At 42.5% G+C, this 25,531-nt stretch overlaps 1 protein-coding gene across 1 annotated transcript; it reads left to right on the top strand.

Moving 5' to 3' along the window:
• Positions 1–22,025: 22,025 nt before the first annotated feature.
• LOC115459294 (probable hydrolase PNKD) lies at positions 22,026–24,782 on the top strand (the record flags this gene model as incomplete). The annotated part of the gene is made up of 2 exons (XM_030189138.1): positions 22,026–22,138; positions 24,227–24,782. Coding segments are annotated over 2 exons (303 nt in total), but the record flags the coding sequence as incomplete, so codon positions are not given.
• Positions 24,783–25,531: the final 749 nt, after the last annotated feature.

Below are 25,531 nucleotides of genomic sequence, written 5' to 3' on the forward strand. Positions count from 1 at the left end.
TATCTAGCGCAGTATAACACAAACAGATAGGAAAATAAATGACAAACCTTAAGCATTATTAATTGAAAGTATAACATTGTCCCAAAACAAATTGTGAATTAAAAGGGTGTGATAACAGCTACTAGGACAAGTACAAATTTAAAATTACAACTGAAAAATAAAAAGGAATACATTTCACAGTAGCAACTATACAGGAGCAATTAACAAGGACAAGGCAATAGAATAGCGACTATGAAATAACATTAGTTATATTTTATTTGACACCCAGTGGATTAAACACGCAAAAGCAATAAAAAAGTGAGTAATGCAAACCGGAAGATGGCCGTATACTATGATAGCCAGCCATAAATTATAGTATAAAGTACTGACAGTACATGAAGGAGAAGAGCATGCTTCTGAAGTCCAGATAGCTTAGAAAAACAAGTCACAGAGACAGGGGACAGGAGAATGCTGTATAATGGACAAGAGACCTTTTGCAAGGAGAAAGTATAGGTGGAAGTGAGATAAGTTTAACAGTCTTACAGCCAAAGCTGTGACAGGAGTGAGGGGGTACAGAAAAAGTGACAAATTCACTCTGAGAAGCAGTAACAACGGCAGCTTACTGTCAGGATCGGTGCAGGACTTTTAGGACTTTTAGCAAAGACAAAATACAAAGGTAGAAGACTTAGAGCGTAGTAATAGTTACATATATAGTGAGTATGACAGAAAGGTGTCGAAAGTGGCAGAGACGGGATTAATGCAGAGAAAAGTAAACCCGGAAGTGTAGCTAAAAGTGGCTACGGGGAAACTATGCACTTATATTCAAAGTCAGATAAATTATCTGTGGTTTCCTGTAGTTTCCGGTAGCTATAGAATTATTTAGAGTCAGATCAAGACTAGCAATCATTTGGAAAAAGCACATAAGTTATTGTTCTGTCCGTTTCCAGCTGTACGGCCCTTGTACTGAAATGCTTTTACAGCTCTGAATATGGTTCCTTAATAAGGCTGTGTTATAAAAACAGTTTTAGTTACTAATAGAAACTTGCATGTTCCTGTTTGACAGAAAGGGTGTTGCAAAGCAGGTTAGAAAAGCAAATTAAAACGTGTCATTCTGTCATCATAAACTTCAAGTTTACAGTATATAACATATTGAATCAAGCAGTCCAAATACAATGCTTAATGATGACGAACAGAACAGGCTTAGCATTTGAGGGAAGGGGGGGTGAAAAGTTACCGTTCTATCCATAGGCAGAAAACACATATCTGTGAATAAGATTCCGTTTCAGCATGGCTAGGAAGTCAGCACAGTCTGAGGAGACATTGTGGTTAAGATATATACGGGTTTACAGAAAATTGTTAAAAGGATTTAATGTTGATGCAGATGTTAAAGGAAAAGGAAAATAAAAACCAGAAGGGAAGTGTGCTTCCTGTGCTTAATTTGAGTTTAGTGCTCACTGCAAGCATCGGACATTACGGCTACTGAAAATAGGACTAAACAGCACATAAAAACTTTATGCTGGTATAATTAATCAGGATAGGATTTTATCAAATCAAACATATAGAAGTTCTTAGAAACTATTATGTAAGGAAGCAGGGAGTTAATGTGTGAGGAAGTATGACAAATCTAACTACGTTGCTATTTTACTTGCTCAGATAGACCGCCGTAATCATTCTGTGTTCATATAAAAGCTGTCAATTCTACACTTGATACGGCAACTCCTTCAAAGCAAAAAAATTTTTAATGTCTTCTACTGTGTCTTTAAAATAACGGCAATCTAAATTTCCTTACTACCAGTATATCACTTGATTCTGTAAAGTAAGGGTTAATTTTTAGTTTCCGGACTAAGGCTTCCTAGACGATTACAACTGAATTTATGTGCTAAGAAGTATTTTGTTTTGGCATTCTCTTGAGCCTTCCTCTGTTATAGAAGCTGAACAATCAAACTTAGCACAATTGAAAACCCATTTTTAGAAGGAAAATGCATTAAAAGGGCAGACACTATAGCATTATATCCAAAGGGTTAGAAAGTAAAGGTCAAGGGATGAACGAAAACTGTGACATAATCATAAAGATATAAGCGAGGAAGTAGAGAGAAAGAAAGGCATTCGAGACAGCTTCATTTCTCTTAAGAGAGGTCTGGCGACCATCAAAATCTAAGAAGGAATTCATTACACGCATTTATAAATGGAGAAGCTAAGGATATAGAAAAATGTGACTCGGGCAGAAATAAATCCCAAAAGCAGTGAGAAAGCAGTGGCGTGAGACACTAGAGAGGAAATCCTGGGTCTTACTGAGTGCAAGATCTACAGACAGATAGACATGAAAGCAGAACAGGAAAAAAAAACAATGGACGGCCCTAAAACACAGGGACAGTTGCCTTGAGAGGAGGACAAAGAATAAGGAGAGATGGAGATAACACAGGGATGGCTAGGAAAGCAGGAATAAAAAAATGAGCAGCATAGCACATGCAGAAAACTATAGTAGGGAGAAAGGTTAGTGGTGTTGGAATGTAATTGTATTTTACATGCATTGCCTGTCACCTATTATTTCTCTGTGATTACTCTGTGACCTCTGATGTGAATTACTTAGAGAGGTCACACAGCTATGCAACTTCCTGTGGGGGTTAGATGCAGCACATGCAGCACATGGAGCACATGGAGCTCATGATCTCTCCTAACCTGAGAGGATCTATGGTGGTGTGAGCATCCATTACCATCTAAGCACATGGAAGGAGCTGATAATACAAATGTATAGTAATATGTATATATAAGCCTGTCTGATTATAATCTAACTGCAAACTGTGAGTAAACAGATGTTTTGTTACTTCAACTTTAAGTGACTCAGCAGTGAATTATTCAGGGGTGAATGAGAGAGAGATGAAGAAAGAAATTAACATTTCTAGAGCTGAAGCTGTGTGTACTAAAATCTGCTAATTATTTACTACAAATAATCCAACAAAAGGGTTATGGGCCCAGGGCCAGGAATTGAAAAAGAAGAGAAATATTACCAGGCAGAAAAAAAGGCCACATTTTTCTCTTAAGTTTTAAAGGAAAGATTCAGTCTGTCTCTCTCTCCCCCCACACAGCAGACAGAAGGCTAAGAAAATGGCTGAGGGAAGAAATTCACCATTGTTCTATTCTCTCAAGGTGCCTAAATTAAATGAGTTTAATTATCGGCAGTGGGAACTAAGATTCATATGTCTCCTTCGAGCAAAAGGATTAAATATATGCTTAGACCAAGACAGAACAGCTGAAAATATGGCTGAATGGGACCATGCAAACTATTATGTGAAGTGCATGCTTTTGGAAGCTCTCTCAGAGAAACAAGCCATATTAGTGGAGGGAAAAGATACACCAAAGGACATTTTATATAAACTGAGAACTATGTATGCAACTACATATGCAAAGCAGCAACCAATTTGGCTGGCAGAGTTGAATGAAACCAAATTAAGGGATAAAAGTAAATGTAATGATCACATTATGCATCTTATGTCTTCATTTCAAAAGCTAGAACTTTCTGGAATTCCCATGTGTGATGCATTGAAAAGAGCATTTCTTTTTACCTCACTATCAAAGAAGTTTGATGTTTTTAGGTCTGTAAATGAGGCCATTGAAGGGCAATCTTTTGAACAGGCAACATCAAAACTAAGGCAGGAATGCATAATAAATGATTCTGAGGAGATGTGTTCTCAAAGCAAGTCAGAGAGAAATGAAACAAATTTCTTGGCAAAGAACAGAGGAAGGCGGAGCTATGGGAAAACTCCACCCAAGGGCAAGCTGATTTGCTACTCATGTGGAAAGGAGGGACATGTATCTAAATGGTGTAAGGAAACACAAAACACTCCCTCTAGCTCACCTAAGCCAATGGAACTAAAGAATTTTCAAACCAGGAAATGTATGAAGGACAAAGATAAACACAAGGGCTTTCTAATGACAGAAAAATCTTTGACTATGGTAAATAATAATTCAAATGAAAGTACTTGGATTTTAGATTCGGGGAGCACATGCCATTTAACCAATTGTAAAGATTTCTTTCAGGAGATGTGTCCAGAGGAAGGTATTCTTAAAACTGCAAACGCAGGGACTGCTAAGATCCAAGCAAAAGGTATTGGATTCTTAAAATGCAAAGTGTCTAATGAAGTTAAAGAAATTCCTGTAAGTGATGTCTTGTATATTCCCCAAGCAGTTTGCAATATGCTTAGTGTATCTACATTAGATAAGAAGGGATTTGCGATTCATTTTGAAAACAGTAAGTGCACAATCTCTAAAAATGATGAAGTGTATGCTGAAGCTTTTATGCATAATGATGTTTATAAGCTGAACATTTCAGGTGAAGCCTCACATATGGCGCAAGTAAGGAAGAATGATGGTAAATGTAGTCTGGAAATCTGGCACCGCCGCCTGGGACATCGTGATTTTAAGGTGATCCAGGATCTTTACAGTAAGCAACTGGCCACCGGCATTCAGATAAGTACAGATGCTGGTAAAATGGAGAAATGCATAGACTGTGTTACTCAAAAAGGTGTAAGACCCTCATTTCCTGCATACACAGGAAATAGGAGTAATAAAGTGCTGGACTTAATACACAGTGACTTATGTGGACCGTTTAATATCCCATCATTGGGAAATAACAGATTTGTGCTAATATTCTTGGATGATTTCTCTAGATATTGTGTGGCCTATTTGCTGAAAGAGAAAAGTCAAGTCACAGACATGCTGAAGAAATACGTAGCCATGGTGAGCAATAAATTTGAAAGAAAACCAAAGGTTCTTCAGACCGACAATGGTGGTGAGTTCATTTCACGAAGCATGCACACATTTCTAGAACAAGAAGGCATTCAGCATATCACAACAGTAGCTTATACACCAGAGCAAAATTCTGTTGCAGAGAGAAAATTTAGGTCACTTGTGGAAATGACCAGATGTATGCTGTCAGATAGCAATCTCCCTAAAAGACTATGGGGGGAAGCCATTCTCACAGCAGTGTACCTACAAAACAGAATGCCAACTAAAGGCGCTGAGCGCACACCACATGAGACATGGCATGGTAGGAAGCCAAACCTGTCACACATAAGAACATTTGGAAGTACAGCATATGCTCATGTACCAAAGCAAAGAAGGCATAAGCTGGATTCCACAACAGAAAGGGGCATTTTAGTTGGCTATGCTCCAGGACACAAAGGATATAGAATTTTGAATCTGAAAACTGGCATTGTTGGCATAAGACATGTTACATATTTTGATGAAAACAAAAGGGTTGATAAAGGCTGGATTATCCCAGATGAGCCTTATCATCCAGAATATGAAACTAGAACCATAATAGACATGCCAGTGTATATAAATGCCATACCAAGGCAGATGTCTGAAAGCAACTCATCTGTATCTAACGAGGAACAGGCAGAGGAAGCAGACACAGAAAGGATCATTGAAGAAGACAGTACAGTTGGAGAAGGGGAATCAATTGGAGAAGGACTCTCAGATATAGAGGATGCAGAAAGGTCAGACCAACCTGTTGTCAGACGCTCATCCAGGGAAAACAAAGGTGTTCCACCCCCAAGACTGTCTTACCTAACAAAGTCAGCAGAAGCTCAAGAGCCCTTAACATGGGATGAGATTGAGAAAATGCCAGCAGAAGAAGCTGCTGAATGGCATAAAGCTGCACAAGAAGAAATTGATGCATTGGATAAAATAATACTTGGATTCTTACAAAATTACCTCCTGGCAAGAAAGCTATAGGATGCAAATGGGTATTCAAGTTAAAAAGGAATGCACAAGGAAAAGTGGAAAGGTATAAAGCCAGATTAGTCGCAAAGGGATATCTTCAAAAATATGGAGAAGATTTTGATGAAGTGTTTGCACCTGTAGTGAAACACACGACAATAAGAACACTTCTGAGCATTGCAGTCTCAAAAGGCATGCAAGTCAAACACATTGATGTGAAAACAGCATTTCTTCACGGAGATATAACTGAGGACTTGTACATGGAACAACCAACAGGTTTCATAAATACAAAACAAAGACAGCTAGTGTGTAAATTAAACAAAGGTCTTTATGGATTAAAGCAAAGTGCAAAATGTTGGAATGAAAAATTGCATGAAATATTGACAAATTTAGGATTTAAGCAAGGTGAAGCAGATAAATGTTTGTACACTAGGTGCACAAATGGACAATATGCATACATTTTAGCTTTTGTTGATGATCTGCTCATTGCAAGCAAAAGTGAGCAAGAGTACAAGGACATTGTAAAGTGTTTAAACCTCAATGTTGAGATAAAAGTACTTGGTAATGTGTCATACTATCTTGGTATAGAAATTGAGAAACAAAATGATGGTTCTTATCTTCTAAGCCAGAAGCAGAAAATAAATGAGCTTATTGAAAGTTTAGGTATGCAAGATGCCCAAGTTGTAAGCACTCCCATGATCACTGATTTTCTGAAGGATGAAACAGTAAGAGAACCTTTACCAGATAACATCCAATATAGATCAGCCATAGGTAAGCTTTTATATCTAGCTACCACGTACAGGGCTGATATAGCAAATGCAGTAGGAATTTTGAGCAGAAGGGTCAGCTCACCTACCAAATCAGATTGGACTGCAGTTAAAAGGATGGTAAGGTATTTAAAGGGTACCATTGATTGTAAATTAAAGGTTTCAGCCAATAGTAATCCAAAACTAATATGTTACTGTGATTCAGATTGGGCAGGGGATCATTCTGATTATAAATCCACAAGTGGATATGTGTTTATGTATGGAAATGTACAAATTTCATGGGCCAGTCATAAACAAAGTATTGTGAGTTTGTCTTCTACAGAAGCTGAATATGTGGCCGTATCGGAAGCGTGCAGAGAACTGATGTGGATTGAAAAACTTATGCTGGATTTCGGAATAGCTGAAAAGAGACCAATCCAGATAATGGAAGATAATCAGAGCTGCATCAGACTGTCACAGAATGACAAGGTTCAGTCACGCACCAAGCACATCGCAACGAAATACCACAACGTGCGAGAGTTGGCGAAAGAAGGGGTCATCAGTCTACACTATTGTCACACCAGTGAGATGACAGCTGACATCATGACCAAACCGTTACCCAGAGAACATTTTGTGAATCTGCGTATAAAGCTTGGACTTTGTATGAATAAATAATTGCATGACAGTTATGCATGAGAAGGGGTTTGTTGGAATGTAATTGTATTTTACATGCATTGCCTGTCACCTATTATTTCTCTGTGATTACTCTGTGACCTCTGATGTGAATTACTTAGAGAGGTCACACAGCTATGCAACTTCCTGTGGGGGTTAGATGCAGCACATGCAGCACATGGAGCACATGGAGCTCATGATCTCTCCTAACCTGAGAGGATCTATGGTGGTGTGAGCATCCATTACCATCTAAGCACATGGAAGGAGCTGATAATACAAATGTATAGTAATATGTATATATAAGCCTGTCTGATTATAATCTAACTGCAAACTGTGAGTAAACAGATGTTTTGTTACTTCAACTTTAAAGTGACTCAGCAGTGAATTATTCAGGGGTGAATGAGAGAGAGATGAAGAAAGAAATTAACATTTCTAGAGCTGAAGCTGTGTGTACTAAAATCTGCTAATTATTTACTACAAATAATCCAACAAGTGGGATATAGGTTAAACTGGCATAAGGTTAAAAACACCAGCTTCTTAACGGCAAAACAAATTTTGTGGTTTCATATGTAGCTTGCATCCGGAAATGCTACAAGTATAGGAAATATATGCATATTAATCATGTCACATAAAGACAATGGCAAAAACCAAATACCGGAGTGAAAACCACCCTCTTTTGACTGGACCATAACAGAACAAAAACCTAAGGGGGGGCCACGCATGCAAGTACGGATTATTAGGTAAATGTTCCCTTAATTAATCCTATAAGTAAAAGTAATTAGAAAAACCATTATACAGATGTAGTTTAACTGTAATGGCAGGAAACCAAATCATATTACAAAAGGATGTACCGCAATAGTAACAAAAGGGTTTTAGAGCAAAGCTGTAAAAAGACAGAATCTGAAATGTAAGGGTTTTTGTAACAGAGAGGAAATAGAGAGAGAAAGGAAGCTAAGCGAGCCATGTGTGGTCATACAGAAAAGTCAAGGTTAAAAATGCAGAACCACATTGTGGGTTACGATAAGATCTACCAGTCTGTGTTTTGCAGCATCAAAAATTATAGAGGGAAAACGAAACCCGTCTCTAAGTTCAACTGTTCAAAGTGTCTGAAAACGGGGGAAGGGAAGAAGAAAAGATAATACAGCAATTCACAGAGACAGTGCGGGACAATTTCTTACAAGGTAGAAGCAGAATCGGAGGTTTAAGTGCAGCGCTGAGAAAAAGAGCGCCGGTCTTTTTAGAGGGAGATCACAGCAGTGTATAGGCAGGAAAAGGGGCTGTCAGTAGTTAAGTGCAGAAAAGACACAGACCGGAATGATTTCAGAGAACTGCAGTGAGAAAGAACAGAGATCAGAGTAAGTACAAAGATAGCCAGAATAGGCAAGTGAGACGAAAAGGAGGGGGGCAATAAAAACAGGGCAATTGGGGAGGGCAATCAGGACAGAGAGATATCCTAGTTGAGAGCGCAGGACATACAGGAGGGCAGATGGAGTGTACTGTCCGAGAACTGCAGTGAGCAGTGAATGAAGGCTCGGACAGAGGTAGGAAAGGGAGAAGTTAGGGAGGGGAAGAAGGACGGAGAGGATGGGAATAGGAATTGGAAGAAACAGAAAAATGGCCAAAATCAAAGGATCATTAGGCAAGAATGCCAGCATAAAGACTGATCCAAAGAATTGAGCGTGAAATATACTCACAGCATAAACACGATCGCAGTCTCCTGGCCGCGTAATTATGCGCCAATCATACACCAAACGTTCACGTGCACACACCTCACAAATCAAAAGGATGGACAGAAGAGAGGGGCAGAAAAAGAACAGAGAAGAAAATGGAAAGACAGGAAAGAAATTTTTGAACACATAGATTTTATCCCCTCTGTGTTCAAAAATTAGCGTGTAAAAATACAGCGTTCGAGGGTCAATATCCCCTCTTGCGTTCAAATGGGGGGGAGGAAGGTCAGCGAGTACGCTCAGCGACCGGGGCTCACCACTGTTTTAAATTGACCTCTTTTAGACCCCTTCTGGACTTTTCCAAATGGGGAGGGGAACATCTTAAGTTCATCCAGAAGATTCTTTATAGTTTCCCTCCAATCCCAGGGTGGTTGGTTCTGGGGAGGCATCAGAAGGCGTAATTCAAAACTGATCCCCATGACCTCTGCTTTCTGCCTTTCTGGATCTAGGTGTATTCTGGGCCATTTATGTTCCCACATATAGTCTATTTGAATCTATCAGTATTTTGTGCACAAAATGAGTGTCTGGTGTGGGTTTAGTTTAGTTTGTAAAATAAGTGACAGGTAAGGAATACTTGAAAATGAAGACAGAGATAGGTTTCAGATAGAAGGCATTTATTCTTACCAAAGTTTCAAAGTAGTACAGACATCGGACAGATTCTGGGTTCAATGGCACAGCGCTCTGCCGTCTGAGAAGTGTTGGGGACGACTCCGAAATTAAGCCCAAATCACCCTTCTTTTATACTCTCTTCTCTCAATAGAAGTCTATGGCTGGACCTATTTTGGGACCTGTTTTTTTTCAACTATTTCTCAATTTCTGTGGTTAAACTGTCGTGTCCTGCCATCTGTTGTTCTGTACCCAACTCTTTCCGTTCCAGCTATTGCAAGTTATTTCGCAATTTCCTCTTTTGTCAACATGTTTTTCTCTTCTGCCAGAACATCTTATTCTTAGCATATCAGTTTCACTTCCCCTTTTTCTATTATCTTATGATCTAAGTTTCATCTTATAGAAAGACAAACTCCATTTTAATAAGTGCTACATTCAATTTGTACCTGATTTTGTTCTATAAGGCCATTAGTAGGTTATCAGGCCTAGGCAGTGCTTTTCAGCTGTACAAAGCTATGTAGTTTGGCCTGCCACTATTCCAGTGGATAGATCTTAGGGTAGAACACATATTAACTTGCAGGAAAAGCAAGTCCATGCTCAGCCAGTCATAGATTTTTAAACCTAGCTGGTATTTTTACAGCCTGAGTCCTAAAATCTGGCCTTCCACCCTTTCGGTGGGCATCCAGTGAGGGCCTCTTGCTGTAGTATAATTATACACACCTCTCCCTCTTCCTTCTCTTCTGATCCCAAGATTCCATCAAGCATTATGCCCCCTCCCCCAAGACCCCCATAGTGAGCGCTCAGGTACCTATCTGGTGGTGGCAGTCTGACACCTCCTGTGCTCCGCAGATCATGTACCCCCTTGATCTGCAACAAACCTTTTTTTGTTTTATTTTATTTTGCACTTATGATAGTATTATTTCCTCTTATTGTAGTGTGTAAACTGTACTGAGCAGGTGTTTCGGGGGCAGCAGTATGTAAGAAATAAACGGAATAAAACTGCCTATGCCAGGTGTTGAAAAGCACCCACGTGCCATGCCCACACCCCCCCTCCCAAGGACAGGACCCATAGAAATCACCCTGGTTCATCTCCCTCCTCCTTCCATGGATGGCCCTGGATATACTTTCAGAAAGGGGCAATTTCTGTTTAATCAAAAACAACAACAAAAAACCCTGAAATAAATCACAAAGATCAAGGGTTTGCCATATCTTTTACAGAACATTTTTTCCCTGCCTTAAATCCATCTGGGCCTTGTAGGGAAACCAGGTACTCCAGATACACATTTCCTTTTACTTATTTATTGCATTTATACCCCACCTTTTCCCACAGGATGCAGGCTCAAAGTGGCTTACAAGAGACTGGAAAGGCTAACGCCAAACCAGTGAAAATACAAATACAATATTTAAACAGATAAGTAGAGGGGAGATAAAGGAGTCCAAAATAGTCCTTTCATTTGATGGTGTGAAGGTGTTGACTCGTTGTGACTAAGTATGGTAGCGATTCAGCTCTCTTCAACCGTCCACACACTCATAATCTTCGTCAAAAACAGCTGACTGGAAAGCGGACACCGCCGAACAAGACAGGTAATGCAGGCGTAAGCCAACGGCGAGGGCGGGACATAGAAGGAAGGAGTGGCCTGCCCTGCTGCTGCTTGCTGCGAAGGTGAAAGGAGGCATTTAAGGTTAGTTCTGGGAGCGATGGAGGGCGGGCCAACCCCGATCCAACCCCAATGTTTCCCCGAAAAATAAGACAGCCCCTGAAAATAAGAGCTAGCGCATTTTGGGGGGCAAAAATTAATATAAGACAGTGTCTTATTTTCGGGGAAACACGGTATGTACCTGCCCTCCCCCATGTTTTGATGTGAGCATTCTAATCTTGTTTGTTCACTCTCAGTTGCTTTGCAATTACTGTATTGTAAAGCGCCATGATGACAAGGTTCTTGTTTGAATGGCATTGCTTAAATAAATAAATAGTGCATTACAGCCATTCTGCAAAAACAAATGCATACTCTTTTCTATTTCCAGTATTATGTATTTCACCATCATGTACCCAAAACTTGCTGTAAAACCATATGTACATTCTTTTCTATTTCCAGTATCCACTACGAATTGTAAGCCACATTGAGCCTGCAAAAAGGTGGGATAATGTGGGATACAAATGTAATAATAATAATTTGCTGAGCTTCTTGCAGAGTTTCCTAATGCATGCATTGAAAACAAGGTTTACTCCCAATGCAGTAAACTAATTGTACGCAAATTACTGGGACATTAACAAAAAAAACTATGCTGAGAGAAAGACAGAGCACACCACCACAATAACAGGTCACCATTTTTGGCATCAATAGAGAATACAGCTATTAGATTATTATGTCATGCACAGAAATATGATCATGTTTCCCTGTTACTTCAAAAACATCATTGGCTCCCTATCGAGCAACGAATAATTTATAAGCTTCTCATGCTCGCCTTTTAAAACAAATAGGAGAAAATATTTTTTCACTCAATGAATAATTAAGCTCTGCAACTCTTTGCCAGAGATAGTGGGAGGCGTTTAAGGTTAGTTCCGGAGCGACGGAGGGGGGGGGGGGGAGGCGGCCTTGTCCGGCTCTCGGCAGCCCTGCTTTCAAACAAAAATTTGCTAGGTCTTACTTTCGGGGCAGGCCTTATATCTACCAATTCAGGAAAACCTCTACTAGGTCTTATTTTCGGGGGATGTCTTACTTTCAGGGAAACAGGGTAGAACAACAGCTTAATCCAAGCACAATCAAATCTACTGTGACATGGAAAGGAAGAAGAATCAAATCGTTCTAGACGCTAGACCCATTCCGAGGATTTCAGTTAAATGCCTGTTACATTTTTAAAAAGCCACTTTTTCACCCCCTATTTGAACTTCTGCCACGTTTTGGTTGGGAAGGTGACATGCTAGACTATCAAAGGGAAGGGACCGTACTAGACATAAGAGGGAAAGGAAGGGATGGGGAGAAACTGCACATGGAGGGGGGGGGGGGGGCTGAGCCACCCCTTCATAAAGGGATGCATGGCCTAGGGCAGGAGTAGGCAACTCCGGTCCGTTTTCAGGATATCCACAATCAATATGCAGGAGATTGTAAGCTCTCTTGAGCAGGGACTGTCCTTCCCCATGTTTAAACTTGTACAGCGCTGCGTAACCCTGGCAGCGCTATAGAAATGCTAAGTAGTAGTAGTAGTAGGAAATAGATTTGGAAGCACTGCCTCCATGGTATGCAAATCTATCTCATGCAAACCTGACCTGTCTGTGGCTCTCGAGTACCGGAGTTGCCTACCCCTGGCCTAGGGTGTTGGATACTCTTGGGCCAGCACTGCCCCCCTTGTGATCCGGTATTGCCACTCTTATACTCTCCTGCCCCCCCCCTGAACTGAGTTATATTGTGCGGCATCTGCTCCAGCTGGAGGAGTCAGTCCAACTCTTGGAAGCAGCTCAGGCAGCCCTGGCCAGGTTTTCTTTCAGTAGCAGGTCCGTTTCTACAGATGACTCTGCAGCTGCACTTTCCTTCTATTCTGGATGATAATTATTATTATATTTTATGAAAGTCTGCTTTTTCTCCACGTTCCTGCTAACCAGTGAACAGTGACGTGAAACCCTCTCTCTCTCTACTGCTCGGATCCCTCACCGGAGCACAGTTCCTCCGCCCCCTTTTAAGGAAGACTACAACTCCCAGCGTACCCTGCGGAGGGGCGGGGCGCTCTGTGCCAAGATGGCGGCTGCCAGGGGCAGATGGTTGCAGTCGGGAGGATTTCGGGGTAACGGTGGAATTCGCGTCTTTTGCATCTGTTATTACTTGGTTTTGGGGGGGGGGGGGGGGGGGGGGTGAAGTTTTTAGCTGCTCTCCCGGGAAGGAGGCCGCTGGCTGCTTATATCAGAGAACAACAAGCACAGGCTCTCCTGGATCCAGGAAGAAGACTCAGTTGGGATCCTAAATCAGTGGAATTAGGTTCTTCTGGAGTGGAGGAGTAGCCTAGTGGTTAATGCAGCGGGCTGGGGAACTGAGCATTTGAGTTCAACAGCACACATCTGACTTCTTTGCATATGCTGATGATCTGATTTACTTGATTATACACCTGCATAAACATTTTTCTTCTCAAGAGCAGCATAATACAGTTAAAACACCCGTTTATTTCCATCCCTGTTCCTCAACCCATTGAAAAATAAGTCAGTACAGTAAAAAAAACCTCCCATTATCTCCCATTTACCACCCTCACTTAGGGTGCCTTTTACAAAGTGGGGCTACCGAGTAGCTGCGTGCTGAATGTGAAGAAGCCCATTCAATTCTGTCTTATTTATTTATTACATTTGTATCCTACATTTTCCCACCCATTTGCAGGCTCAATGCGGCATGCATAGTACTGTAGAGGCGATCGCCAATTCCGGTATGAACAAATACAAAGTGATATGGTGGAAGAATAAAGTTCATGTGTAACAGACCCATTAGGGAATCATAGGGAAGAAGAGATTAGTTATGTCCAGTACGAGCTTTGGTTTCGTTGTGTTTGCTGGGTGCAGGCATTTAAGTTGGATCGGTAGTGTATGCCTTTTTGAACGGGTAAGTTTTGAATGATTTCCGGAAGTTTAGATGGTCATGCATTGTTTTCACGGCATTAGGTAGCGCATTCCAGAGTTGTGTACTTAATGTAGGAAAAGCTGGATGCATAAGTTGATTTGTATTTGAGTCCTTTGCAGCTTGGGTAGTGGAAATTTAGGTATGTTCGTGCTGATCTTGTTACGCTTCTGATTTGTAGATCTATGAGGTCTGTCATGTATCCCGGTGCTTCGCAGTAGAGGATTTTGTGGACCAGGGTGCAGATTTTTCTTTGTATATTTTGGTATTGGGGTGAGTAGGATGTTGCCATTTTCCTTGGGGAAGAGACCTTGTTGAAGCACGTAGTTTATGTGGGATGTGAGGTCTGCGATGAAGCGGTGGGGAGCAGAGTTCAGTAGGTAGGTGGGGCAAGTGTCCAGTTTACATTGAGTGTTGGAGAATCTATTAATCGCCTGGGTGATTGTTTCAGCGGTTAGGAGAGTGAAGTTTAACCAGATTCACTGGGTATACGCCAAGGGTTGGGTCCACACCATCGATCAAGTTTTCGATATCGGTGGTGTTCTGAGGTAGTGTGTTGCGTAGGTTTACAATTTTTTAATTGAAGTATTTAGCAAGTTTGTCTGCGGATGGGATGTCAGTGTTTGTTGTGGTGACTGAGGTGGTGTCTAATATTTCATTCTGAAATTGGTATAATTTCTTTGTGTCTTTGTAGTCTGGCCCTATTTTGGTTTTGTAGTATGACCTTTTGGTTTGTCTTATTGCATATTTGTATTTGTTTCCATAGGTTGAGTGTGTGTGCATCTTTTGTTTTTTTCTTCCATGCACGGTCTAGTTTCTTGGATTGTGTTTTTATTTTTTTCAGTTCTTCGTTGAACCATGGTATCAATCTGTGCCTGTGTGAGGTTCTTGTTTGTAGGGGGGCTATTTCGTCTAAGATGCTTCTACATCTTTTGTCCCATTGAGAGAGGTAGTATATAGAGTCCGTTTGAGCTGTCCATTCATTATTGTATAACTGTTGCCAGAATGTTTCCGAGTCTATATGACCTCTTGTACTGTAGGTTGTGTGTTCTTGTGTACGGTTTGAGCCCTTTTTCCGCCATTGTAGGGATAGGTTTAGTTTGTGGTGGTCTGACCATGGTTATGTCTGTCCATTTAATCGCTGTTATTATTAGGTTATGGTCGTAAACTTGTTTTTTCTAGGATGTGTCTGGGCTTTCCAGTATATAAAGATTTCACACTCTCTAAGGTGGATTGTACACGTATCTATGAGTAGGCTCTGGGCCTTGGACTTCAATTCTTTTTTTACATTTAATCGCTCCTATTTGCAAATCTGAGTTGAAGGTGAGTTACATTTCAGGTCCAGTGGGTAAGTTGCCTTCTCCAGAGGGCACCGGAGGACAGAATGACTTGCTAAAGGCCACAAGGAAAAGCAGTGAAATGAGGAGGATTTGAACTCATCCAAAATACCGCTGTTTGATTAATACACAATGCAAAGAAATTTGATCATATCAACCCCCGTTTGAAGAATTCCCATTGGCTCCCCGTGTCCCACTGTATCACATATAAATTGCTACTTACGGTTTACAAGATTTTAGCCTCAACAGAACCCCTTTATCTTTACCGTTTGCTCATAAGAGTACATAAGAACGTAAGAGTAGTCATATTGGGTCAGAACAATGGTCCATCTAGCCCAGTATCCTGTTTTCCAAACTGGCCAAGCCAGGTCACAAGTACCTGGCAGGAACCCTATATTCCCATACGCTGTCTTTGCTCACTTGACCAAAATTTGCTCATTGTTCCAACTTACAAACAGCTTCAACATGAACATACTCGTGCCTCCATCTTTTCAGTACAGGGAACACGTATCTGTGGAACCTTCTACCTGTCTCTTTGTGGAAACAGACTTCCCTATTAACTTATAAAACCGACCTCAAGACGTACCTATTCAAGGATGCCTTTAGTTTCTCTTTGTTTTACTTAAATATCTGGATTTCCTCCCTTTTTACCTCACTGTCTATTACATAAGTACATAAGTATTGCCATACTGGGAAAGACCAAAGGTCCATCGAGCCCAGCATCCTGTTTCCAACAGTGGCAAATCCAGGTCACGGATACCCGGCAAGATCCCCAAAATGTACAAAACATTTTATACTGCTTATCCCAGAAATACTGGATTTTCCCCACGTCCATTTAATAACGGTCTATGGCCTTTTCATTTAGGAAGCCGTCCAAACCTTTTTTAAACTCTGCTAAGCTAACCGCCTTTACCACATTCTCTGGCAACGAATTCCAGAGTTTAATTACATGTTGAGTGAAGAAAGATTTTCTCCGATTTGTTTTAAATTTACTACATTGTAGCTTCATCGCATGCCCCCTAGTCCTGGTATTTTTGGAAAGCGTGAACAGACGCTTCACGTGTACCTGTTCAACTCCACTCATTATTTTATAGACCTGTATCATGTCTCCCCTCAACCGCCTTTTCTCCAAGCTGAAGAGACCTAGCCACTTTAGCCTTTCCTTTTAGGGAAGTCATCCCATCCCCTTTATCATTTTCGTCGCCCTTCTCTGCACCTTTTCTAATTCCACTATATCTTTTTTGAGATGCGGCGACCAGAATTGAACACAATATTCGAGGTGCGGTCGCACCATGGAGTGATACAAAGACATTATAACATCCTCATTTTTGTTTTCCATTCCTTTCCTAATAATACCTAACATTCTATTTGCTTTCTTAGCCGCAGCAGCACACTGAGCAGAAGGTTTCAACGTATCATCAATGACGACACCTAGATCCCTTTCTTGGTCCGTGACTTCTAACGTGGAACCTTGCATGACGTAGCTATAATTCGGGTTCCTCTCTCCCACATGCATCACTTTGCACTTGCTCACCTTAAACGTCATCTGTCATTTAGACGCCCAGTCTCCCAGTCCCGTAAGGTCCGCTTGTAATTTTTCACAATCCTCCCGCGATTTAACGACTTTGAATAACTTTGTGTCGTCAGCATATTTAATTACCTCACTAGTTACTCCCATCTCTAGATCATTTATAAATATGTTAAAAAGTAGCGGTCCCAGCACAGAACCCTGCGGAACCCCACTAACTACCCTTCTCCATTGAGAATACTGACCATTTAACCCTACTCTCTGTTTTCTATCTTTTAACCAGTTTTTAATCCACAATAGAACACTACCTCCTATCCCATGACTCTCCAATTTCCTCTGGAGTCTTTCAAACGCCTTCTGAAAATCCAGTAACACAATATCAACCGGCTCACCTTTATCCACATGTTTGTTCACCCCTTCAAAGAAATGTAGTAGATTGGTGAGGCAAGATTTCTCCTCACTAAATCCATGTTGGCTTTGTCTCATTAATCCATGCTTTTGAATATGCTCTGTAATGTTGTTCTTAATAATAGTCTCTACCTCCAAAAAAGGAGATGACTACTGTAAGATATGGGCCCCATTTTGGGAGACTTTGACTGCAACGACAAAAAGTAGAATATTAAACTCTTGAAAGTAAGGGAAGGGAGGGAGGAGAAGGCGGGACAGAGGGAGGGGGAGGATAATAGGGGGGGAAAGGGGGGGGGGGAAAAAATGGAAAACAGGGGGAACTGTTTTGGTTGTAAGGACTGTTATTAATATTAAGTACATAAGTAGTGCCATACTGGGAAAGACCAAAGGTCCATCTAGCCCAGCATCCTGTCACCGACAGTGGCCAATCCAGGTCAAGGGCACCTGGCACGCTCCCCAAACGTAAAAACATTCCAGACAAGTTATACCTAAAAATGAGGAATTTTTCCAGTCCATTTAATAGCGGTCTATGGACTTGTCCTTTAGGAATCTATCTAACCCCTTTTTAAACTCCGTCAAGCTAACCGCCCGTACCACGTTCTCCGGCAATGAATTCCAGAGTCTAATTACACGTTGGGTGAAGAAAAATTTTCTCCGATTCGTTTTAAATTTACCACACTGTAGCTTCAACTCATGCCCTCTAGTCCTAGTATTTTTGGATAGCGTGAACAGTCGCTTCACATCCACCCGATCCATTCCACTCATTATTTTATACACTTCTATCATATCTCCCCTCAGCCGTCTCTTCTCCAAGCTGAAAAGCCCTAGCCTTCTCAGCCTCTCTTCATAGGAAAGTCGTCCCATCCCCACTATCATTTTCGTCGCCCTTCGCTGTACCTTTTCCAATTCTACTATATCTTTTTTGAGATACGGAGACCAGTACTGAACACAATACTCCAGGTGCGGTCGCACCATGGAGCGATACAACGGCATTATAACATCCGCACACCTGGACTCCATACCCTTCTTAATAACACCCAACATTCTATTCGCTTTCCTAGCCGCAGCAGCACACTGAGCAGAAGGTTTCAGCGTATCATCGATGACGACACCCAGATCCCTTTCTTGATCCGTAACTCCTAACGCGGAACCTTGCAAGACGTAGCTATAATTCGGGTTCCTCTTACCCACATGCATCACTTTGCACTTGTCAACATTGAACTTCATCTGCCACTTGCACGCCCATTCTCCCAGTCTCGCAAGGTCCTCCTGTAATCGTTCACATTCCTCCTGCGACTTGACGACCCTGAATAATTTTGTGTCATCGGCGAATTTAATTACCTCACTAGTTATTCCCATCTCTAGGTCATTTATAAATACATTAAAAAGCAACGGACCCAGCACAGACCCCTGCGGGACCCCACTAACTACCCTCCTCCACTGAGAATACTGGCCACGCAATCCTACTCTCTGCTTCCTATCTTTCAACCAGTTCTTAATCCATAATAATACCCTACCTCCGATTCCATGACTCTGCAATTTCTTCAGGAGTCTTTCGTGCGGCACTTTGTCAAACGCCTTCTGAAAATCCAGATATACAATATCAACCGGCTCCCCATTGTCCACATGTTTGCTTACCCCCTCAAAAAAATGCATTAGATTGGTGAGGCAAGACTTCCCTTCACTAAATCCGTGCTGACTTTGTCTCATCAGTCCATGTTTTTGTATATTGTATTTTACATGTTTGTTCTAAGTTTCCTTGTGTACCGATGTGAATAAACAAGATTAAAAAAAAAATAATAGTCTATACCATTTTGCCCGGCACCGACGTCAGACTCACTGGTCTATAATTTCCCGGATCTCCTCTGGAACCTTTTTAAAAAATTGGCGTTACATTGGCCACCCTCCAATCTTCCGGTACCACGCTCGATTTTAAGGATAAATTACATATTTCTAACAATAGCTCCGCAAGCTAATTTTTCAGTTCTATCAGTACTCTGGGATGAATACCATCCGGTCCAGGAGATTTGCTACTCTACAGTTTGTAGAACTGCCCCATTACATCCTCCAGGTTTACAGAGAATTCATTACGTTTCTCCGACTCGTCAACTTCGAATAAATGTTTGTCTGTGTGGACATACTATTGCTTGCTTTATATTTGATTACATCGTAAGCCGCGTAGATGGTATGTCCGGCTGGTGGATTAGTAAATTGAAATAAACTTGAACACTGGCTTTCCTTCTTACCAGCCTGCAGCTCCAGCACTCAAATCAAGATTAAACGCTGGTAGCAGGGAGGAAAGAGCAGGTGAACAAGGCTGTAAGTTGCACTGTTTGGCCAGCTTCCACACTGTAGCAGTTTTTACGCAGTTTAAAAAACTTCTCAAGACGCAATTGTGTGTTACTGTGTTTTTCTGATTACACTTGGACTGGACTTGATTTTATTGGCTGTTGAGTGACGATGTAAGGTTATCGTATATTTATTATTGTGTATATTTTTGTTTTGTTTATTATGAATGTTTATATGGAAACCACAAGTTTTTAAAATAAATATTTCATTTTTGTTACATTTGTACCCCGCGCTTTCCCACTCATGGCAGACTCAATGCGGCTTACATGGGGCAATGGAGGGTTAATTGACTTGCCCAGAGTCCCACTAGCAACATTCCATGTAGAAGTCGGCCCTTACAGATCACCAATGTGGCCGCGCAGGCTTCTGTTTCTGTGAGTCTGACATCCTGCAGGACGTCAGACTCGCAGAAACAGAAGCCTGCGCAGCCTTCTACATGGAATGTTGCTAGTGGAATAGCAACATTCCATGTAGAATCTCCAATAGTAGCAACATTCCATGTAGAATCTCCAATAGTATCTATTTTATTTTTGTTACATTTGTACCCTGCGCTTTCCCACTCATGGCAGGCTCAATGCGGCTTACATGGGACAATGGAGGGTTAAGTGACTTGCCCAGAGTCACAAGGAGCTGCCTGTGCCTGAAGTGGGAATGGAACTCACTTCCACAGGACCAAAGTCCACCACCCTAACCACTAGGCCACTCCTCCACTGTTGCTACTATTTGAGATTCTACATGGAATGTTGCTATTCCACTAGCAACATTCCATGTAGAAGTCGGCCCTTGCAGATCACCAATGTGGCCGCGCAGGCTTCTGCTTCTGTGAGTCTGCAGGACGTCAGACTCACAGAAACAGAAGCCTGCGCAGCCTTCTACATGGAATGTTGCTAGTGGAATAGCAACATTCCATGTAGAATCTCCAATAGTAGCAACATTCCATGTAGAATCGCCAATAGTAGCAACAGAATCTCAATAGTAGCAACATTCCATGTAGAATCTCCAATAGTAGCAACATTCCATGTAGAATCGCCAATAGTAGCAACAGAATCTCAATAGTAGCAACATTCCATGTAGAATCTCCAATAGTAGCAACATTCCATGTAGAATCTCCAATAGTATCTATTTTATTTTTGTTACATTTGTACCCTGCGCTTTCCCACTCATGGCAGGCTCAATGCGGCTTACATGGGGCAATGGAGGGTTAAGTGACTTGCCCAGAGTCCCACTAGCAACATTCCATGTAGAAGTCGGCCCTTGCAGATCACCAATGTGGCCGTGCAGGCTTCTGCTTCTCTGCAGGACGTCAGACTCACAGAAACAGAAGCCTGCGCAGCCTTCTACATGGAATGTTGGAATAGCAACATTCCATGTAGAATCTCCAATAGTAACAACATTCCATGTAGAATCTCCAATAGTAGCAACATTCCATGTAGAATATCAAATAGTAGCAACAGAACCTCAAATAGTAGCTACATTCCATGTAGAATCTCCAATAGTATCTATTTTATTTTTGTTACATTTGTACCCTGCGCTTTCCCACTCATGGCAGGCTCAATGTGGCTTACATGGGGCAATGGAGGGTTAAGTGACTTGCCCAGAGTCCCACTAGCAACATTCCATGTAGAAGTCGGCCCTTCCAGATCACCAATGTGGCCGCGCAGGCTTCTGCTTCTGTGAGTCTGACGTCCTGCACATACGTGCAGGACGTCAGACTCCCAGAAACAGAAGCCTACACAGCCTTCTACATGGAATGTTGCTAGTGGAATAGCAACATTCCATGTAGAATCTCCAATAGTAGCAACATTCCATGTAGAATCTCCAATAGTATCTATTTTATTTTTGTTACATTTGTACCCTGTGCTTTCCCACTCATGGCAGGCTCAATGCGGCTTACATGGGACAATGGAGGGTTAAGTGACTTGCCCAGAGTCACAAGGAGCTGCCTGTGCCTGAGGTGGGAATCGAACTCAGTTCCTCAGGACCAAAGTCCACCACCCTAACCACTAGGCCACTCCTCCACTGTAAACTGTAGTTAGTTAACATATAGGTGTACAAGAGGCTGAGGTGGTATCCTTTGTTAAAGGGGGTGGGGGAAATCATCACAGTGCCCACTCTTTCTGTTAGGAGAGGTGCTGCCTTCCTGAGTAGTGAAGGGTCCTTACGGGGCATGCTCTGTCAGTGCTAGTGGGGCAGAGCGTCTGACCAGAGCTTTAGGGCAGGATCCTACTGCCTAGAAATATTTAACGGGATTGATCGCTTAATATCTTTTGTTTCTGTCTGTAGGATTGTATTTCGGCATTGTGAGAGATTCTCTGTTGTGCAGAACAACTTCTCAGCGTGCCAAAGGAATTCACAGGGGGACCTCGGCACTGCGGGCCAAATCGGAACCAGAAGGTCCAGTCCATGAGGGCCCAGAGTACATCCCTACGCGGAAAGCCAAAAACCCCATGAAAACCGTAGGCCTGGCCTGGTAAGGTCCTGCTCAGATCCCTTCACTCCTCCAGTGGCTGAAAGTAGGGTCTGTAACTATGATCTCCTCCCCTCTCTCTTGCCCTGTGTTCAAGAAGGGGAGGTGTGCTACTGCAGGATCCTTTCCCCTCTCCCCCCCTCCCCCGGTGTCCGGGGAAGCATGTCACAAAAACCAAAAGCTTATACCTTGTGGCTCACACTGACAGTGCTGTGCGACATGATCTATTATGCTACAGGCTTGCCTGAAGAAAGGATCATTTTGGAGGCCCTGTCCCAGCTGTCTCCAGAGGAGGGGGCATAGCTTTGGATAAAGAGTCCCTAGGGAAACTGACCATTTATTGTTTTTATCTCCTGTGGGTGCCCAGTCCTGCAGAATCTGGAAACTCGCCCCAGCACGTGCAGAGTGGCTATTCCTGGAGCCTAGCTCCAGTGAAGTCTCCTTTGTACCCTCCAGAGAATTGTGAAGTTATGCACACTCATAATTAAGGAATGAATGCATAATTGCATGAAATGGCACTGGGCAGTAGGGGGAAAACAAAGGGGGGTGGGGAAGATAGGCTCGTTCCAAACAATAGAGAAGACGTATGATTTTAAGTAAAAAGTAATATTTATTACAACAAGTTGACTCAACACAGCCGTGTTTCGGCGCTGTAGCGCCTTCTTCAGGAGTCTTCCAAAGGTTTATCAGGTGCTTGGATAGTTAACACACCAAAAGACAATGTATAGAGGAATACACAATTCCTTCTCTTCAAAGACAATAGCAGTGCAACGTATAGCGAACGTAGTCGTAGTTACACGTCCAAAAAAAAAAAACTACGACTACGCTCGCTATACGTTGCACTGCTGTTGTCTTTGAAGACCGCATCAGTCTTTACCACTAGGTCAATGGCTGGCGGTAAGGACTCAGACCCCAAACGGACGTGTGGCAATTTTCATTTTGCCGCACATCCATTTTCTGCAAAAATTTTTAAAAGGCCTTTGTTTTTTATAGTTGTGCTGAAAAATGATTCTGCGCGCACCCAAAACACGTGTCCACGCTACCGCAGGCCATTTTTCAGCACACCTTTGTAAAATAACCCCTGAGTTTTGTTGAGGGTTAAGTGACTTGCCCAGGGTCACAAGGAACTGCATCTAATTTGTAAACAAATTGTAAACCATTAGATAATGTATGTGTGAAATATGAGTATTTTTTGGCACACAATTCCCTGCATGCATTGGAAAAGTTCCCCTAGAGCAGTGCTTCCCAAACCTGGTCCTGGAGGCACCCCAGCTAGTCAGGTTTTCAGAATGTCCACCATGAATATTCATGAGTGAGATTTGCCTATACTGCCTCCAGGACCAGGTTCAGGAACCCCCCACTGCCCTACAACCTTGGTACTGACTCAAAAGTAGGAAAGAGAACTTTGACTCATTCTGGCCACCTTGTGATGGAAACCAAATATATTTCCTGAGCCTGGAGCGCTTGATTTTCAGCTGGAAGGCAAACTGCGCTGCCCCTCCTGTCTGCTCTTACCTGAGCCCAGGTACAGGGCCTCCAATGGCTGAGAAAGGACAGAAGCTTGGTTCTTCTCACAAGAAGCAGTACCGGGCCCACCCTATAAGAATGGCATCTGCACCCCCCGCCCAGAACGGACATTAACACTGTGCCATAGACCCAGGAGCCTGTGAACCATTTTCTCAGTTCCTAGTTAATTTAGCATCTGCTTTCTTTTGAAACCAGTCTCATTTTAGAAAACCACCCTGGCAGTTCCTCTCTTAGGATTGCACTGGTAGCACGATTCATTTATGCGTATCCAGCCCCTCCCTCTCAGACTGTTTATCATTGTCAACAATGATAGGAGTGGAGGAGTGGCCTAGTGGTTAGAGTGGTGGACTTTGGTCCTGGGGAACTGGGTTCAATTCCCACTGCAGGCACAGGCAGCTCCTTGTGACTCTGGGCAAGTCACTTAACCCTCCATTGCCCCAGGTACAAATAAGTACCTAAGCCGCATTGAGCCTGCCATGAGTGGGAAAGCGCTGGGTACAAATTAAAAAAAAAAACCCAAAACAAGGTTGCAATCTCTATAAATCTCTGCTTCTTCTCTCACAGGGCGATTGGCTTCCCTTCTGGGATCCTCCTTTTCCTCTTCGCCAAGCGGGAGGTGGACAAGAACCGCCTGAAACAGCTCAAAGTGCGGCAGCGAATGAAAGAGTCCATTGAGGGAGAATACGAGAGTGAGAAGTTCAGGAAGACAGGGTCAGACTCCAGCAGCAAGCCCGTTTCTCCAGCCGAATCCTAGGCCAGGCCTTTCTGAACCGATTACCCCCGCCAGACAGAGCCAGCAGCTGGCTTCTGCTTCCTTCGGTTTGGGCGTAAGTGATAGAACATTTTGAAGAAAAAGATAGATGAGCTCCCTAATGCTAAGACTGAGTGAGTCTGCCTGCAGCTGAATTGGAAAGCATGGCCTCTCTGTCCCACTTGTTCTGCCCTATGAACGATCGCATTTAAAATCTCCCAAAGAAATCCTGCACATCCTCCACAGCGTTCGCCCTTTAAAGTAGGGAATTGTTCTCGTTATTTAGATCTCTAGGACCAACAGCTCAAGGGCGGGGTAGTGGGGGCGGTCCGCCCCGGGTGTCAACAGGTGGGGGGTGCTCCGCTGGCGAGTCCCTACCAGCTCCTTCCACCCCCGACACAGTCCCCACCTGCCTACGAGCTCCGTCCACCCGTCACTGTGCAGCGTGGCGCCTCGCATCTGCAGCGCTGCTTTAAAAGAAGAAAATCGCCTCGTCGTCGGCCCTTCCCGCACTGTGTCCTGCCCTCGAGGAAATAGGAAGTTACATCAGAGGGCGGGACACAGTGAGGGAAGGGCCGACGACGAGGCGATTTTCTTCTTTTATGTTTCAACTGTTTTTATTATGAAAGAAATCAACACATCCACAGCTTGTTGGCATTATATAACTAATACAAGCATTTTCTGTTCCTCAATTATCTTGTAATAACATAATAAAACAATATTTATCTTACACAATGGTGGTATGTTGCCTTTCTTCATTTTTATAACCTTTAACCATTAGTTCTCTTTTCTTATTCCCTCCCCCCCTTCCCCCCTTTACCCCCCCCTCCCCCCTTTTTCCCCTTCTTCTTCTTAATCTCCTCTGCAACCCTCTGCAATCTCTATTCATTCTGATATCTTATAGAATTCATTCATAAAGTATTGATGATCAAACTCCTTCCCTGTTGCGACATCTGTTCCAAATAACACCCCCATATTCTAAGAAATTGCTTTTTTCTTTTTTCATTTCCTTTAGCCTCTTTTGCTTCCCATACCAATAATTGGTGTACTTGGTTCCGCCAATGCCAGAAATTTGGCGGGTTATGCGCCGTCCAGTGTTGCATAATACATTTCCTAGC

The sequence above is a fragment of the Microcaecilia unicolor genome, unplaced genomic scaffold (genome assembly GCF_901765095.1).
Source record: "Microcaecilia unicolor unplaced genomic scaffold, aMicUni1.1, whole genome shotgun sequence".
Taxonomy (NCBI): Eukaryota; Metazoa; Chordata; class Amphibia; order Gymnophiona; family Siphonopidae; genus Microcaecilia; species Microcaecilia unicolor.